Source organism: Hemitrygon akajei, chromosome 14, assembly GCF_048418815.1.
Source record: "Hemitrygon akajei chromosome 14, sHemAka1.3, whole genome shotgun sequence".
NCBI classification, from domain to species: domain Eukaryota; kingdom Metazoa; phylum Chordata; class Chondrichthyes; order Myliobatiformes; family Dasyatidae; genus Hemitrygon; species Hemitrygon akajei.
Window position 1 is genome coordinate 51366202 of NC_133137.1, and position 19621 is coordinate 51385822.

At 42.7% G+C, this 19621-nt stretch overlaps 1 protein-coding gene across 1 annotated transcript in view; it reads right to left on the minus strand.

The window, feature by feature from the left end:
* Positions 1-4187: 4187 nt before the first annotated feature.
* Positions 4188-19621, minus strand: part of sspn (sarcospan (Kras oncogene-associated gene)) — a 32421-nt gene continuing 16987 nt past the window's right edge. Inside the window, exons 2-3 of the mRNA XM_073066049.1 lie at positions 18610-18696; positions 4188-7966 (exon numbers count right to left, since the gene is read on the minus strand). Of these exons, the coding sequence (XP_072922150.1) occupies positions 7601-7966; positions 18610-18696 (453 nt within the window). The 3' untranslated portion in view covers positions 4188-7600. The remainder of the gene's footprint in view (positions 7967-18609; positions 18697-19621) is intronic.

The window sequence follows — 19621 nt, forward strand, 5'->3', positions numbered from 1 at the left end:
TTCCCCTAGATGAACATGAGCTAGCCGAGCCTGAGGGTTACAGACAGAAATGGCAAATGGAGCTTTAGGTTTGGGAGACAGATGAGGCTAGAACTTTCACAGTGAATGATAGGGTCTGAGGCCTGTTGTAGAATGGAGGCAGCTAGGAGTACAAGTATGTGGTTTGCTCAAAGTGGGATGGTGAAGAAGGCTTTTGGCACCCTGGCTTTCATCAGTCACGGAGCTGATTATAAAGTTGGGGATGTTATGTTGCAACTGTACAAGATGCTGGTAATGGGTGCATTTACAATATTGTGTTCTGTTTTGGTCACCCTTCTACCGGAAAGATGCATTAAGATGACTGTACAAGATGTTGCCAGTACGCAAGACTGAATTATGGAGAGAGGTTGTGCAGGCTGGGGCCTTTTTCGATGGAGAATAGGACAATGAAGGATGATCATATAGAGGTGTATAAAACTATGAACAGCATAGATAGGGCGAATGCACAGTCTTCTTCCCCAGGGGTGAGAATCAAGAACTGCAAGTTTTAGAGTGATAGGGGAAGATTTCATAGGAACCTGAGGGACACCTTTTTCACTCAGAGTTGTGGAACGAGCTTCCAAATGAGCTGGTTGAGGCAGGTACATTAACAACATTTAGAAGGTTCTGGACAGGTACATGGATGGGAAAGGTTTGCAGGGAAATGGACTAGCTCAGATGGGAATGAACTAGTCGGGATGAAGGGATTGCTTCCTTGCTGTATGATTCCATGACACTATGCTGGAGATGAGACTTTTACCAATGCACCATAGAAATATACTATCTGGGTGCCTCATGGCTTGGTGTGGTAACTTGACTGAAACTGCAGAGAGTTGTGGACACAGCTCAGCACATCACTGAAACCAGCCTCCCCTCTATGGACTGTCTATACTCCTCGCTGTCTCGGTAGAGTAGCCAGCATCATCAAAGACCTTACCCACCCTGGACATTCTCCCTGCTCCCCTCTCCTGTTGGGCAGAAGATACAAAAGCCTGAAAGCACGTACCACCAGGCTCAAGGACAGCATCTACTCTGCTCTTATAAGATTATTAAATAATCCCTGGTATGATAAATTGGACTCTTGACCTCACAATCATTATGATTTTGAGTCTTATTGTTAACCTGTGCTGCACTTTCTCTGTAGCTTTTACACTTTAACCTTGTTCTACCTCAATGCACTGGGTAATGATTTGATCTGTGTGAACAAGCTTTTCACTGTATCTCGGTGCAGGTGGCAATAATAGAGGGTTTAAATGTGTCTGGATGGGCACATTAATTGCTAATGCATAAGAGGGATTGGAATTGGTTTGCTTTACTGCCATGTGCACTGAGGTGCAGTGAAAAGATTTTGTTTTGCATGCCATTAGCTAGATCATGGCACAACTATGTACTGTACATTGAAGTACTAAAAAGATAACAAAATGAAGAACACAGGAGATTCTGCAGATGCTGGAAATCCAGAGCAACACACACAAAATGTTAGAGGAATGCAGCAGGTCGGGCAACTTCTATGGAGATGAATGAACTGTTGACATATCAGGTCAAGACCAGTGCCAACTGTTTATTCCTCTCCATAGATGCTACCTGGTGTGCTGAGCTCCTCCGGCACTTTGTGTGTGTTATTACAGAATGAAGAATATAATGTTGCAGTTACATTGTAAATGTACTACGAGCAAACAAATAAATTGCAAATAAACAACATCTCCTTGACCTTTCCTATAGCCTTGGAGAGGGATAGGAGCAGACAGTATGGGGAAGTATTTAATTGTGGGAGGTGAATTACAAGCTATTAGGCAGGGACTGGGAAGCATAAATTGGGAATAGATGTACCCAAGGAAATGCACAACAGAAGTGCGGAGGTTGTTTACGAGCAGCACTTGCTGAGGGTTCTGGATAGGTTTGTCCGAACGAGGCAGGGAAATGATGGTAGCAAGGAAGAACCATGGTTGACAAAAGACAAAAAGCTTACTCGTGGTTTAGGAAGCAAGGATCAGACAGGGCTCTAAAGAGTTGCAAGGAAGCCGGGAAGGAGCTGGAATGGACTTAGAAGAGCTAGAAGGAAGCAAGTAGGATTAAGGAAACCCCCAAGGCATTCTACATGCACGTGAAGAACCGGAGGAAGCCAGTGTAAGGGAAGGACTGATAAGGGATAGAGGGGGAAACATGTGCCTGGAGTCAGAAGAGGAAGGGAGGAACTTGAAAGATACTTTGCTTCAGTATTCACCACTGAGAGAGACCTTGACGTTTGCGAGGACAACATAAAACGGATTGATATGCTGGACCATGTTGATGCTAAGAAAGAGTATGTGCTGGAACCTTTGAAAAATATTAGACAGATAAGTCCCCAGGGCCAGAGGATGTACCCCAGGTTACTCCAGGAAGTGAGGGAAGAGATTGCTGCAACTTTGGTGATGATCTTTATGTCCTCCTTGGCTATAGGAGTAGTATCAGATGATTGGAGGGTGGAAAATCTTACCCCTTTGTCCAAGAAAAGGAGTAAGGATCACCTTTGGAATTAGAGACCACTGAATCTTACTTTAGTGGTGGGCAAATTATTGTAAAGGATTCTTAAAGACAGGATTTACGAGCACTTGCTGCCTGGACTAGAGATTACGGCTTATGAGGATAGGTTGAGTGAGCTAGGGCTACTCTCTTTGGAACAGAGGCGAATGAGAGGTGTACAAGATGGCCAGGGGCATGGACAGAGTGGCTAGCCAGATCGGGGGGGGGGGGCATGGCTAATATAATGGGACATAATTTTAAGATAATTGGAAGAAAGTATGGGAGGGCTGTCAGAGGTAAGTTCTTTTTACACAGAGAGTGGTGGGTGTGAGGAATACGGGGTATTGGTAGGAGCATTAGGGACATTTAAGAAATTCTTAGATAAGCACATGGATGATAGAAAAATAGAGGGTTATGTAGGAGGGAAGGGTTAGAGTAGGTTAAAAGATCAGTACAACATCGTGGGGGCAAAGGCCTGTAACGTGCTGCAGTATTTCATGTTCTAAAGATTATGCACCAAATGCAGGTAGATGACACTGGTATGATACCTTCAAAGGATGGCATCGATGTGAAGGGCTGAAGGGCCAGTCTCTGTGTTCAGAGGAGTCTATGAAAGAAATGAGAACTGGAGACTCGAGGAAGATGCAGAATGATTTGGACATTGAGAAGGATGGTGGAGATAAAAAGAGCAGAGGTTAGAGATAATATCAATGTTCTGGTTACAGAAAATGCAGGGGGCATGCTGTTATTTAACCAGTTCATCATAAACACTGCCTTTAATACCCCATGCAACAACCAGACTTACAGAGCGTAAGAAGTGACAGGACCAAAATACATTCAACAAGTTCCATATATAGATACTTTATTATTTTTATAAATATTATAGACAGAAAATAAATCTTTTTAACACAAAGATTGTATAGAAAATTGCTTCAACAAAGGTTAAAGTTTACATGTAAAGTCCAGAAAAAAGTCGCATTTTGGTAGGATATTGACCATTAACAGATCACACAAGCAACCCAACAAGTGGGTCAAAATATTTAGGCGGTGCATTTACAAACAAAATTGAAAGTAAGTCATGCTTGTATAATACTGGGTTAGATATCTGAAAGCAATAGCGAAACTGCAATATAAAAACGCATTGAAACTCAGATATACTAAACAGAGAAAGAATGATTACATGTTATGGGAAGTGTTATTTCAATGTAACTGTGAAACAAGATCTTTGAGAGTGCAATACAGCTAAGTTACTGCAAGAGAACGGTGCTCTTGTATTAATTTGCAGATGTGCCCTTATTGTTCCATCGGTTTCTGAAGAAAGTAACTGATTTGCTTTGCAGCAAATGAAGTGTATTCCACTTGTCCCAAGTTGTTCCATTGAAAACAGGCTGCTTTTATTTTTTAAAAATTAGGATTGACATTGTCACTGTTCTAAGTGATCCCCCTCTTGTGCACCCCAGCCTATGCAGTAACTCCCTGGACTTTAACAAACTGAAATAGGCAAGGTTATAAACGTGCATGGCTCGGATTTCATTCTGTGGAAGACGGTTACAGATTTCTGCTCTTTGGCCCGTAATTCGCTTCTTTTAAAAACCATCGTAGATAATAATTTCAAGTCTGCTTATTTGTTTCTTCCTGAGATACTGTGAACTGTGCATTTCATGATCTTGTGTGTGTGTGTGTGTGTGTGTGTGTGTGTGTGTGTGTGTGTGTGTGTGTGTGTGTGTGTGTGTGTGTGTGTGTGTGTGTGTGTGTGTGTGTGTGTGTGTGTGTGTGTGTGTGTCTGTCTGTCTGTCTGTCTTTCCCAGATTTCCAGGTATCTGTCCAAGTGCCTGCCCAGAAAAGCGTCCAGCCGTTGAAAGGCACAGATGGTATCATGTGAAGGCTTGACCCAAATTGGATCACGTTGCTTTGCCTCGACTTCTAATAGATCCTGCACCAAGATCTACTCAAAGACATGTGAATTATCTTTCCAGTGAGCTGTAATCAGATCAAAGCACACTACACAAAGCATTTCAAATAAAAACAATTATTACAATATATTGTGAAAAACTGAAGTGACTTGTCATTTTGTCCACTGGCTTTGCAGCTGCTGGAATACACTGCAAACACACCACAGAAACGTGCTGGCCATCACCCACCCATTCACAGTAATCCCATCTCATTCTTCCCATACTCCAATCAACTTCTAAACGTTAAAGAGTAGTTTACAGCAGCCAATAAACCTACAGACATACACGTCTTTGGAAAATGTGGGAGGAAACTAGAGCAGTTCAGAAAGCCTTTGACAAGATGCTCACGAGGCTCCTCAACAAGGTACGAGCCCAGGGTAGTATAGGAAAGATTCGAGCATGGATAGAAGATTGGCTGCCTAGCAGGAGGCAAAGAGTGGGAATAAAGGAACCCTTTTCTGCTTGGCTGCCAGTGACTAGTGGTGTTCTACGGGGGGTGGGGTCAGGCTTCTTTTCATGTTATATGCCACTGATTTGGATGACAGAGTTGATGGTTTTGTGGCCAAGTTCATGGACGATATGAAGATAGGTGGAGGGGCAGGTAGAGTTGAGGAAGCAGGGAGTCTGCAGAAGGATTCAGACAGATTAAGAAATTGGGCAAAGATTCGGCAGATGGAATATGGTGTAGGGAGGTGTATGCTCATGCACCTTGGTGGAAGGAATAAAGGCATAAACTATTTTCTAAACTGGGTGAAAATTCAGAGGTTAGGGGTGAAAAGAACTTGGATTCCTCTTGCAAGATTCCCTAAACATTAATTTGCAGGTTGAGCCAGTGATAAGGAAAGCAAATTAAATGTTAGCATTCATTTTAGAAGACTACAATATAAGTAAAAGCAAGGATGTAATACTGAGGCTTTGTAGAGCATTGGTCAGACTGCATTTGAAGTACTGTGAGCAGCTTAGGGCTTCTTATCTAAGAAAAGATATGCTGGCACTCAAGAGGGTCTAGGAGATTCACGAGAATGATTCCAAGAGTTAAAGTGTTAATGCATGAGAGGCATTTGATGGCTCTGGCCTAACTTTGCTGGAGTTTCGAAGAATGAGGGGGTGGATCTCATTGAAACGGACCAAATATTGAAAGGGCTAGATAGAGTGGATGTTTCCTGTAGTGGAGGAATCTGGGACCAAAGGGCACAGCCTCAGAATACGGAGGCTTCTATTTAGAACAGAGATGAGGAGGAATTCTGTGGAATTCATTGCCACAGATGGTTGTGGAGGCCAAGTCGTTGGGTATATTTAAAGAGGAACTTGATAGCTCCTAGATTAGGAGCTATGGGGTCAAAGGGTATTGGGGAAAGGCAGGAGAATGGGGATAATAAATGAGCCGTGATGGAATGGCAGAGCAGTCTAAATGGGCTAAATGGCCAAATTCTGCTCCTATGTCTTATGATTAGTCGAGGGAACCCATGCAGTCACAGGGAGCGTGTGTAACTCCCCTGAGACAGCACTGAGGGCCATGCTCGAACCTTGGTCACTGCAGCTGAGAGCCAACAGCGGTACTAACTGTGCACTCTGTATCCCCAATTCAGTCGTGTTAATGCTCTAAAAATCATGGGTCCTATAAACCGTGCTGCTAAGTGTTGGCACGCACTGCAACTGGGTGCCTTACACGATTCTCACCCACTAAGTACCACACAGCAAAGGTGATGGGGTGGCTAAGAAGGCAAATGGTGGCCTCCATTAGCCCGGGATTGAGTTCCAGAGCCACAAGGTAATGATGCAGTTCTATTAAACCCCAGTTCGACCACACTTGAAACATTGTCTTCATTACTGGCTCCCTCATTACATGAAGGAAGTCGAAGCTTTAGAAAGGGTGAAGAGGAGGTTTACTAGGATGCTGCCTGGATTAGAGAGCGCGTTCTATGAGGATAGTTTGAACGAGCTTAGCCTTTTCTCTTTGGAGTGAAGGAGGGTGAGAGTTGATTTGGTAGGGTTATACAAAACTAAAACCATTTTAAAGTTTGAGGCAAAGCTCATTCTCTGCAGGGACCAGTGTAGTGTAGTCTCTTTCTTGCTGCCTGAGGAAGGGTCTCACACCCTTTATCTGCACAGTGCCACAGGCTATTCATGTTTAAGATAAGAAGAGAGACGCTGGAACCACTCAGTGGTCAGACAGCATCTGTGGAGAGAGAGAGAGGTCGTGTTAGCATTTCAGATTGAAGATGCTTCATCAGAACTGAAGAGAGTATAAAAGGGTGTTTTAACCCAGAGGTTTTACATCCGGTGAGGGCGGAGAGGACAGGGTCACTGTCTGGGATGGGATACACAAGGGAAATTAATGCTTGTAGATTAGAACTGATCTGTCTGGAAGAGGATGAGGAGAGGGATGTCAGTGAGTACAGAGGAAAGGAGGAAGGCCACACTGGGACTGTGAGCTGTCATCAGTAGTACTCCTTCCTCCCTTATGAAAGCTTTTGGTCACCGGAACTACCTGGGTCTCCAACCCCCCCCCCCCCGTCCCTGCAGTGTGAACCTCTTCCTAAAGAAGGGCCTGGGCCCGGAACATCGAGGACTTGTTCATTTCCATGGATGCAGCCTCTCCCATCCAGTTTGTGTGTTGCAGTTTGACACCCTTGCCTTCTCACTTGTCCAGTTCCATTGAGGAGACCAAACCTTCACTCCATCTCTCTCTCCACAGATGCTATCTGATTTCTGAGCATTTTCACCATTTTCTGTTATTTCAGATGTCCAGCATCTGCAGTTTTTGCTTCTAGAGTGCAGTTAAAACCTACATCAGTTAACAACTTACAGTCTTTAAAAATCCTCATGGGGTATTACTGAGAGCAAAGTGAAGCCAGAGCAGTTTGCTTGTTAGCACAATATTGGAAGCACAATATTAAAACAGGCAGTCCACTCTATACCAGCAACAGGGTTATTAGACACCTGTAAGAATAGGACTGTTATTTCCCTAAAGCACACTTCCTTGCGTAGATAGCACATTCTCAAAATTGCACACTTTTGTAAGCAAAGTCTAGTCTTAAACATGTAAATACTGGAGTAATTTCTTCCTGTGCACCGGGTTCTGGCGTCAGCCTGCGCTCTGTGACTGACCATTCCAGCTGGGTTATTCACACCTTCTGTTGCTGTTGGCTGGTGGTCTTCAAGGGGTGGAAGTGGAGGCCGGCAAAAAACACCTGGTATCTGTCCTTCCACATCACGTAGCAGCCCAGGAGGCAGACGAGGGCGAGGGTTAGGTTCAGAAGCATCTGCAGCAGTAGGTAGAGTTTGATGGTGTTGGTGACAGAGTCGCAGTCGGGCACATCATTGTACTGGAAAGTCCGGGCTATCTGATCCTCAGGATCCTGCTTGCAGACGCAGTGCTCCGAGTTCATCTGGCAGGTGAACTTGGTGATCTGATTATAATGGTGGCCAGCAAAAGCCACAACTGAGATGCAGAGAATCAGGCCAAGGGTGCACAGCAAGAAGTAGATCAGCTGTGGATGGAAAGCACATTCATTTCATTATCATTGTTTAATATTCCCTTCGGGAGGGAGCTGGGGGACTGACAGAATCATGGACAGCCTCTGCAAAGGCTGTTTTCCTGCCTGCACATTGTCAGATTTCTGCAGTACAGGACATAGAAAATTACAGCACAGTACAGGCCCTGCAGCCCATGACTTTATGCCAACCTTTAACCTGCTCTAAGATCAATCTAGCCATCCTTTCTACACAGGCACATTGATAACAGAAAAACGGACAGCTCTCTAAGAATTTCCTAAATGGCCCTAAAGTATCTGCCTCTACCACCACCCCTGGCAGGGCCTTACACGCACCCACCACTCTCTGTGTAAAAAAACTCACCTCAGCCACCACCCCCCACCCCCATTACCCTGAGCCAATTACCTTACAATTATGTTCCCTGGTAACAGACATTTCCTCCCGGGGAAAAAGGTTCTGCTATCCACTCGATCTTACCATCTTGTACACCTCTAGCAAGTCACCTCTCATCCTCCTGCCTTCCAAAGAGAAAAGCCCTTGCCCACTTAGCCTATCCTCATAAGACAAATATTCTAATCCAGGCAGCGTTCTGGTAAATCTCCTCTGCATGCTCTTTAATGATTCTACATCCTTCCTATAACGAGGTGACCAGAACTGAATACAATATTCCAAGTGTGTCTAGTTTGGCCTTTACTTCCCTTCCCTTCCACTAATGCTGATGGGTTCTCTACTTGAAGATATTTGCACGGTGCTGTTAGAGGTGTGGGCAGAATTTTGATCCAGGGATAATTGAACAATGGTTTATGAATATCCAAGCTGTGACCTGGTGCTGCCCTGAGCTCTAAGAGGTGTGGAGTTGCTGATGTCAGGTTGTTCACTGGGGAAAGTGGGGAAACTCCTATGGACTTTGGCTCTCCTAATGGTCACACCTTTGGTCTGCAGGCTCACAGACCAAACCCATCGCCCACTAATTTTCCCCAATGACCTATTCTCCTCAGATTTCTATCAATTCCCCCAAACGCCACCTACACACTAGGGGCAATTAACCTATCAGCCTGGATTTCTCTGGGATGTGGGAGGAAACTGGAGGACACAGAGGAAAGACACACAATACTGTCAGGTGAATTTAAGGAAATGTGGGGAAAATAAATGGGATTCGTTTTATTTAAAATGGATGTACACAAAGTGAGCAGAGGTGATGGCTATAACTCTGTGACTCATAAGCAACTATTTTCCCTGCCCCACCATCTGGGCCCTACCCTTTTCTCGCTGCTACCATCAGGCAGGAGATCCAGAAGCCTGAAGTCCCACACCACCGGATTCAGGAATAGCTGCCTTCCTACAACATTCAGGGTCTTCAACCGACCCACACGACCCTAATCCTACCCCAGACTGGAACATTACAGACACCTCTACCATCGGGTGGCATGATAGCATTGTGGTCAGCATGTTGCTTTACAGCACCAACAGTAAGATCGGAGTTCGATCCCCGCTGCTGCCTGTAAGGAATTTGCACGTTCTCCCCGTGACTGTGTGGGCTTCCTCTGGGTGCTCCGGTTTCCTCCCATATTCCAAAGACGTACGTTAGGGTCACTAAATGCGGGCATGTTACCTTGATGCTGAAAGCATGGCGATACTTATTGGCTGCTCAGCACAATCCTTGTTGATTTGATTTGATGCAAACAACACATGTTACTGTCGAAAGGAAAGGTTATACAAGCTACTGTCGAAAGGAAAAACTAGTAGTTTAGGATGTAACATAATGCAATAGTGTTTTTCTGGTGGGCAAAACGTAATGAGTAGTTTGCCACAGGGACTGGTGCTGGGGCTCCAAGCATATAACTGTCTTGGTTGAAAGGGCAGAAGGCGTGAGTTGTTAAATTTGCTGACACAAAGATAGGAAGGAAACTAAGTTGTGAAGATTTCCTCCGAGTGCTCTGGTTTCCTCCCACGTTCCAAAGGCATATGAGTAGTAGGTTAATTGATCGCATGGGGTGTGGTTGGGTGGACTGGATGGGTCTGTTACTGGGCTTGTATACACTGGAATTTAGAAGGATGAAAGGGGATCTGATTGAAACATATAAGATTATTAAGGGATTGGACATGCTAGAGGCAGGAAACACGTTCCTGATGTTGGGGGAGTCCAGAACCAGAGGCTACAGTTTAAGAATAAGGGGTAGGCCATTTAGAACGGAGTTCAGGAAAAACTTCTTCACCCAGAGAGTTGTGGATCTATGGAATGCTCTGCCTCAGAAGGCAGTGGAGACCAATTCTCTGGATGCTTTCAAGAAACAGTTAGAGTTCTTAAAGATAGCGGAGTCAAGGGATTTGGGGAGAAGGCAGGAATGGGGTACTGTTTGTGGATGATCAGCCATGATCACATTGAATGGCAGTGCTGGCGCGAAGGGCGAATAGCCTACTCCTGCACCTATTGTCTATTGTATCACTATAATAAATAAAAAAGGAGGTTATAAGGGGATATAGATAGTTAAATGGGTGGGCAATTGAAGTTTAATGATGAAAAATGAGCAATTGTCCATTTTGATGGGACAAACAAAACAGAAGAATTATTATCTAACTGGTGGCAGATTGCTAAGCTCAGAGATGCAGTGGCACTGAGTGCTCCAGTACAAGATGGGTACTGCAATGAATTGAGAAAGTCAAGAGACTATTATTGCTTATTGCAAGTGGAGTGAACACAAATGCAGAGAGGTTCTGCTTCAGTTCTAGGGAAATGGTGAGACTACATCTGGGGTATTGTATACAGTACTGATCTCCATCTTTCAGAATAGATAAAAGTAGTTCCAGACTGATAATGGATGTAGGCAGATTGTCTTATGAGGAAAGGTCAGACAGGATGAGTTTGTAGCCACTGGGATTTACAAGAACGGCAGGTGACTTGACCAAAACATACAAGGTTTGCGGGTTCATGACAGGGTGGATGTGCAGAGGATGTTTCCTACTGTAGGAGCAAATAGGACTAGCAGGTTATTGTGAAAAAATAAAGGCGAGCTACTTGAAAGAGCAAAGATGCAAAATCTTCCCTCCTTCCTCTCCTAAATGAACAAAGCCTTGCAACCCTATCCTCCTGCCTTCTCACATACCCTTTGACACCCTTACTAATCAAGAACCTATCAACCTCTGCTTTAAATATAACCAATGACTTGAACTCCACAGCCATCTGTGACAATGATTCCAACAGATTCACCACCTTCTGGCTAAGGTAATTCCACCTCATCTCTGTTCTAAAGGGATATCCTTCTATGCTCCAGCGAGCATGTCGTGGTTTCTCGTGCCCCACAAACGACCAGGAGACGCAGAAGATCCTTCAAGAAGTATTAAACTTTAATTTGCAAATCAAAGCTGAGACAGTCAGTGAGCTAGTTGCTGATTGCCCACCGATCCTTGTGCATAGCATTTTTTATAGCAATCTCCTGATCCAATCGGTCTACAGTTGCGTATCACAAGTACATCCGCCACTATTGTTTCTACCCATTGACTTAATCATGTTCTAATCTACAACTCTTAGCTACGTCTCATTAACACCCCATTGTCTTCTACATTCTTAAGATTTCATTCTCCTACTAAATTGGATACATGCATAGCAAATAGCAAGTTTCAAAGCTGACTACATAGTTTTGGTTACACAGCAAATAATGCAACTTTTATACTCGTGGCACAGGCCACGAACCATCAAACACTCATCATGCATTAGCCGTTTGTTTTCTGGGATCATTCTCGTGAACCTCCGCTGGATCCTCAGCACATCTCTTAGATTAGGAGGCCAAAACCGTTCAGAATACACCAAGTGTGGTCTGACCAGTGCCTGATAAACTCAGCGTTACATTCTTGCTCTTATACTCTATTCTTCTTGAAATGAGTGCAAACACTGCATTTGCCTTCCTCACCACCGACTCCACCTACAAGTTACCTTTTGGTAATCCTGTACTAAGACTCCCAAGTTCCGTTGCACCTCTGATTTCTGAACTTGCTCATGGATTTTTGTTAGTCTTTTTCACAAATGCAGTGTTTGAGTATTTTTTACAGCAGAGGGAGATCGATTCCTGACAGGTGAGGAAGAGAAAGGTCACAGGGAATTAAGTCAGGTCAGCCAATATCATAATGAATGATGGAGTAGATCTGAGAGGCTAAGGGGCCTCACAAATGTAATCCTAATGTAATTATACAGAACGATAGCTGGACAGATTAACAGAGTAGCTAAAAAAAATACGTATAGTGACAACCAAAGAAAAGCTAGTAAAGGTTGCGAAGTTCATGTCAAAGATTAGATCAGCCTGTTGGCCTCAGATGGAGTAATTATTCAATGGCTTAACATTGCTTAGAATACAGAAAAATGTATTTGGATCTCCTACATCTCCAATTCCAATTCTTTGGATTGAGTGGAGAAACTGGGGTCTTTCCTCAAACTGAAGCAGAGATTTTGTGAGGGCATTTATCATTGAGAAGATTATGGTAAACTGTTCCAATCAGATGAAGGATTGATAACCCAAGGGCACAGACTTAAAATAGGCAAGAGAAGAAAAGGCAAGTGAGGAAGAGTTTTCCTATCTAAAGTCCACTGCCTGACAGGTTGCTAGAAATTCAAAGAGACAGGAGAAGTACTTGAAAGGGAAAACATTACAGGGAGCTGGGAAAGGGGACAGGAAGATGGAATAGGAGGTGACACAGACTTGATGGGCTGAAGGGCTTCCTCTTGTTCTGTTTACTTGTAGCAATGTAAACCAGACAGTGATAGTAACATAAAGCACCAGGGCTGTCTGTAAGGGGCGTTTATCCAGTACACCCTCCCCATGACCACATGGGTTTCCTCCAGGTGCACTGGTTTCCTCCCACATTCCAAAGACGTACAAGTTACTGGGTTAATTGGTCACATGGGTGTACTAGGGTGGCAGGGGGTAATCGGGGCAAAAGGACCTGTGACCATGCAGCAACTCTAGATGAATGAAAGAATGAATAATATATAATATGCTTCCAATCCAGTAAATTGCTTGTTAATGTGCTGTCATCTGTTTCTTAGAAAAATACAGTGGTCAACTGGTGAAGAAAGTCGGTACAAGAGTCAGATCATTAGTTGATGAAGGCTGGAGAAATGAAGGATGACATAGTATCATTCAGAACCTCAGGACATCTAATGAGAAATAAATGATAAAAATTATGCAGCCCATTTGCAAGATTTCAGAGTTATGAATGATACAAGTAACCTGGTAATCTATTACATGAAGTGACACTGGTCTGTGCTGAGAATAGTGGTGTATAGTGAGAACACAGTGGAGGCTGAAGGGACTAGATTAGCTAGCCTGTTAATTACTACTTTAGTTAATTTGTAATTACATCATAGGCCTGTCCTGTTATATGTATGCTCTGTGTTCCACGCTCATTCTGAGTCGGAATAATACTTGTCAGAAAATTTTACAGACAGATGGTGGTGGATTTCTACACCTAGTATTTTTGGATTGATTAAAGATGTCAAGGTTCAGCTCCATAGGGTTACACTGCACAGAGAGAGGCTGCACGTTCCTGACCTCATGAGCTTTCGGTGTAGCAGTTTCTACTGTTTCACTCTACTAAGCCACTCTGCTTTAAATGAACTAGAAATCTTTTGTGCTTCACGCCCTTTGCTTCTTTGGAATTTGACATAGTGAATCAATAATTTCTTCAATAAAAACAGTATAAATAAGCCTGTTGTAAAATCTGCAGACAAATCATCGCAAACTCCACGTGGTCAACACTGTCTGCATCAGAAACCGGAAAAGGAAATCTGATTGTGAAGTATAATTAACATGCTAACGAGGTAGTGGGTGACAATCTTCTGTGTGCAGTTTAAATTCCTTTGTGTGCTATTAGCAAACGATGTGTGCACAAGCACACGCGGACACCTTGCAGGGATCATTGAAGGGAATGGCAGACTTCTGGCATCAGAACAGTTGCCAGTGAACTCTGGCATATGAGTCAGACAATCTAATTAAGCCCATTCGCAGGGGGCAGGGCTTTCAGTAAGGGTGATCTCATGAACTTAAACTGCACTGAAGTTTCTTTGCTACAGCTGACGCAGGCTCTAATTTCCCCACCCACTGTGATGTGGCCCTCCCTACATATGCCCCTACATCACACTCAAACTGAAGGCAGCAGCACACCCTAGGATGTATGGCCCTTAACACATCTTAATCTGGTCTGGTGGTTAATGTAACACCACACTATGATAGAAGCAGATACATTAGGGGCATTTAAAACGTTCTTAGGCACATGGATGACAGAAAAATGGAGGGCTATGGAGGAGGAAAGGGGTAGATTGATCTTAGAGTAGGTTAAAAGGTCTGAACAATGTGAGCTAAAGGGTTTGTACTGTTCCACAGTCTACTTTAACACCAAGCCTACGTTCATCTTATAGATGAATGTTCTCAACCCAAAACGTCTATTTCCAGATGCTGCTTAATCCACTGAGTTTCTCCAGTAGCCTATTTTTCACTTCAGATTTCAGTAATATGGTCAAGGGAGATAGAGGACTGTTTTGACTCAGTGGACTGGACAATATTCGGGAATTCATTTTCAAGTCTGAATGAATATGCCACGGTTGTCACTGACTTCATCAAAACCTCCATGTTTGAGTGTGTGCCTTTGAGAACATACTGGACAAGCCCAAACCAAAATCTGTGGATGAACCAGGAGATTTGTAGTCTGCTGAGGGCTAGATTTCAGGAAGGGAAGTCGAGGAATCAGCTGTGGGAAAGGTGAGTAGTTTCAAGTTCCTACGTGTCAGCCTCTCTGAAGATTCATCATGGGCCCGACATATTGACGCAATTATAAATAAAGCATGACGGTGGCTATATTTCATTAGGTCTTTGTGGATACTTGGTGTGTCGCCAAGGACTCTTGCAAATTTCTACAGATGTACTGTGGAAAGCATTCTAACCGGTTGCATCACTGTCTGCAGAGGCCACTGCACAGAATCAGAAAAAGGTGCAGAAAGTTGTAAACTCCGCCAGGTCTATCATGGGCACTAGCCTTCCTAGCATCGAGGACACCTTCAAAAGACGATACCTGAAAAAGGTGGCATCCATTATTAAGGACCCTCATTGCCCTCTTTTCATTGCTACCATCAAGGAGGGGATACAGGGGCCTGAAGACACACTCTCAACATTTTAGGAACAGCTTCCTTCCCTCCACCTTCAGATTTCTGAATGAACAATGAACTCATAAACATACATTACTACTTTGCTTTCTTCTTTTTTTCTTATTTTAATGTATATATTTTTTATTATTATGTATTGCAATGTACTGCTACTGCAAAGCAACAAGTTCTATGACATATGCCAGTGATATTAGACCTGATTTATATCAGAGGGTATTCTTTTTCAATAGCTATGTCCATATCCCTCCATTCTCTGCCCACTCCGGTGTCACATCAAGTAACAGATTATCAGGTTATTTGTATCAATTATGGCTGTGAAATCTTGAAAATGAGCTACCTATTTTTCCCCCTTCAAATCCATGCTAACACTTCAAAAAACAATTTATGGGCCACATTTCTTGTTTGATGTCCTAAGGTCCTGAAGTTTTCACCTCTTTACCAACCATAGGTCATCTAATGGCCTGGCATTTCCTGATGACGTATGGAAATAAATATAAGATGACAATATCAAATTACAAACATCATCAATAATAAAGTATTTCCTTAGAGGTCAGTACAAGCAACTAAATTTTCAGCTCTGCCATTCACCAAGATTGTGGCCTTGTTATCCTCTTTCTGCCTCCAAAATAATCAGTGTGTTTTCACATTTGTTTCAGGAAAAGAGATCTAAAGATTCATCACACTGAGAAAAATAATTTCCTTTCATCTCTCTGTTAAATGTATGACCCCTTTGGCCTAGATTTTCCCAGGAGGAAATACGCTTTCCACATCTGCCCAGTCTGCATCTTCTGTGTTTCAACCAACTCACCTCTCATTCTCTGAACTCCAAATCCATCCTATCTAGCTATTCCTCACAAGATAATCCACACTTTCTGAATAACTTCTTGGAATTACTTCCAATACACTTACCTCCTTCCTTAAAGATAGAGATTGATATTGTACACAGTATTCTTGAAAGAGATTGTACTCTTGATTGATATTGTACACAGTACTCCTGACGTGGTCTCACCAATGCCGTCAATAACCTCCCCAGTTTTATACTCAAACCCACTCACAATAAGTGATGACATTCTGATGACCTTTGTTATTATTAGTCGCACCTGCATTCTAGTCTTTTATGATTCACATAGAGGATACTAGATCCCTCTACATCTTAGAGATTTGCAATCCCTCACCATTTAAATAATATACAGCTTATTATTTTTTCCTTGCCAAAATGGACAATTCACATTTTCCCCATTATACTAGAAAACAGAACACTACAGCGCAGTATAGACTCTTCGGCCCACTCCAAATCTACTCCAAGATCAATTTAACCCTTCCCTCCATTTTTTTTTCATCAATGTGCCTACCTAAGAGTCTCTTAAATATCCCTAATACATCTGCCTCTAACACCACCTCCGGCAGAGTGTTTCATGCAGATACCACTTCGTAAAAAAAAAACTTACCTCTGATATTCCCTCCCCCAATACTTTCTTCCAATCACCTTAAAATTATGCACCCTGGTATGAGCCATCTCTACCCTGGGAAAAAGTCTCTGAATGTCCATTCTATGTCTCTTATCATCTTGTACACCTCTAACAAGTCACTGCTCATCCTCCTTTGCTCCAAAGAGAAAAGCCCAACTCGCTCAACCTATCTTCACAAGACCTGCTGTCTAATCCAGGCAGTATCCAGGTAAAATCTCCTCTGCGCCCTCTTTGAAGCCTCTGTATTGAGACCAGTTCTCCAACCACTTATTTAACCTGGCTATAATCACCTATGTTCCCTTAACAACTTACTTTCCCGTCTTTCTTCATCAACCAAACTTTTGGAAGGTCATTCAGTCAAGTTCCTGTTTTCCTTCTGATTCTAATTTCTCTGAGTCCCTTGTTACTTCGCTCCTGCTTGGTTGGTGAGGGGAAGAGGTCAATATCCTCAAGTCCACCAACTGTAGCCAAAGTCAATTTATAGAATAGTAATGAACCTTAGAACATAGGAACAGGCACTTGGCCCACAATACTGAGCCAAACTAATTACAACCATAAGACCATACAACATAGGAGCAGAATTAGGCCATTTGGCCCACTGAGTCAGCTCCACCATTCAGTCATGGCTGATGTTTTGTTCCCCTCCTCAGCCCTACGCCCTGGCCTTCTCCCCGTAACATTTGATGCCATGTTCAAGAACCTATCAAGCTCTGCCTTAAATACACCCAAAACCTGGCCTCCACAGCTGCATGTGGCAATAAATTCCACAAATTCACCACCCTCTGGCTAAAGAAATTTCTCCGCATCTCTGTTTTAAATGGACGCCCCTCTATCCTGAGGCTGTGCTCTCTTGTCCTGGACTCCCCCACCATGGGAAACATCCTTTTCACATCTACTCTGTCTAGGCCTTTCAACATTTGAAAAGCTTAAATGAGATCCCCCCCCTCAACCTTCTAAATTCCAGTCAGTATAGACCCTGAGCTATCAAACATTCCTCGTATGATAACCCTTTCATTCCCAGAATCATCCTTGTGAACCTCCTCTGAATCCTCTCCAATGTCAGCACATCTTTTCTTAGATGAGGAGCCCAAAACTGTTTACAATACTCAAGGTGACCTAACTAGTCCCTTCTTATCCCTCCATTCCCTGCAATCCATGTGCTGAGGAGCTTTGCATTTGCTTATTGTTTTGAAGAGCTGAGAACAAATTAATAGAAAATAGAAGTGAAATAATACACCCACACATACTTAATGTTGTAGGGAGACAGATTCCAGACACTTTCCACAGCAAATCCTACCACAAGAATGGCAAAGGCCAATTCAGGGGTTGAATTTAAATTTACCTAACCACATGAACCACAATGTCCAATTTAACCCATCCTTACCATATTCTAATACAATCATTTACATTTAATTAATGACACTAATGTCATGGTGGGGCTTTATGCAAGAAATTTGGCCACCTTGTTTAATACATTTATACTCACTGGTTTTAGGGAAATACATGTTGTGATAATCCATCAGTGTGATATTAAGCAATTCTTTACAGTGTTCACAGAAATTAAACAGATAAATTGTTATGTGATAAAACAAATAATTCTATTGCCGGTATTCATCGGCCAGTTGGTCTTTATTTTCTCAGCAGTAATGTTCAATCATCTAGCTGCCAACTCGGTGTGACTGATATCCTGGAATGCTTCATTGACAAATCAATACTTTTAAAACAGTTTATCACAGTTTCACAGTATGTGATTCACGATGGTAACCTGGCAAACGTGCGTTATGAAGTTAGTACCTTACTGGGAAACTTCCAATGAGAATGTGATATGGCAACTATTACACTTCTTAATCATAGAGTTTTTATCTTATTAACCAAATACCAGTTGAGTGAAGGGGTAAGACTGAGAAACTGGGTCGTGTTGGAAGTGAGCAGTTATCACTCCCTGGTAACTTTTGTCAATGAGCCATGACCCACATTGATTAGTTGATTTGATTCCATTAACACGTCATTCATCAATTACCTTTACTATAAACTGCCGAGCAGTGTGCTCATCGACTTCGTATATGATGCAGTACATATAAAACCCCAGCAATGCAGTCAAGCAGATCTGGAAAATAAAGATTAGTATGTGAACATTTTTAGCAGTCTACTTTTTTAAGTGCAATGTTCCTTAATAAATGGCATTAAATAGTCCTTTCTGAATTAATGTTCTGTGTGTCAAATATGTACCCAGTTTCCATTCTATGGACTGGAAAAACTTTATTTATAAAGTACTAATCTACAGCAAACTCAATTTCTACAATGTAATGAGAGTGTTATTAAATGAAATTTGGCTTATGATCTTTCTGTAGAAAGTTTTGTGTTGGTTTAAGTGCATCATTATGGCAAAATGGGTTTATGGTAGCTTTTAAATCTGTTTGATGTTCCATCTCCATACACATAGATTGGTTGTTATGACTAACAGGCAGTATCCAAAGCAATCCATCCAAATGAAAAGCAGATGGAAGTTTCAGTGATGTACAACATGGAGGCCAGAATCATTCCAATTCAAATCTATAGTCACACTTGTAAAATGAAGATTGGATCTCTAGATACTGTATCGAATTCACTGGGATCTCTAGTGTGCGCACACCGGAATTCCCTTTGTGAGGCCCCTGACAAAGAATGTTAAAAGTGAATGCGAGTGATGCCTTCCTGGCTGAAGTTATAAAATGCCAAGCCCAGAAGCCTCCTCTTTCAAGCTTTCAATCTATTGGTGAAGGGAACTGCTTTTCAAAACTAGGAGAACTGAAAAGGAAACATCCGTAACCATATGGAAGGAAATGGTGCAAGATGTAAACAGTTTAATATTCATTCTCAGGATGTGGGCGTCACTAGTGGGAATGGTATTTATTACCCATGCTGGATGTCCTTGAGATGTTGGTAGGAACTTTCGCACTCATTGTAGGGTTTAATACAAATGGGTGCTGGCACAGACTCACCACATAGTTGTTTAGCAGCTGTTTTGTGAATCTATTTTTTTCCTGTTAAAC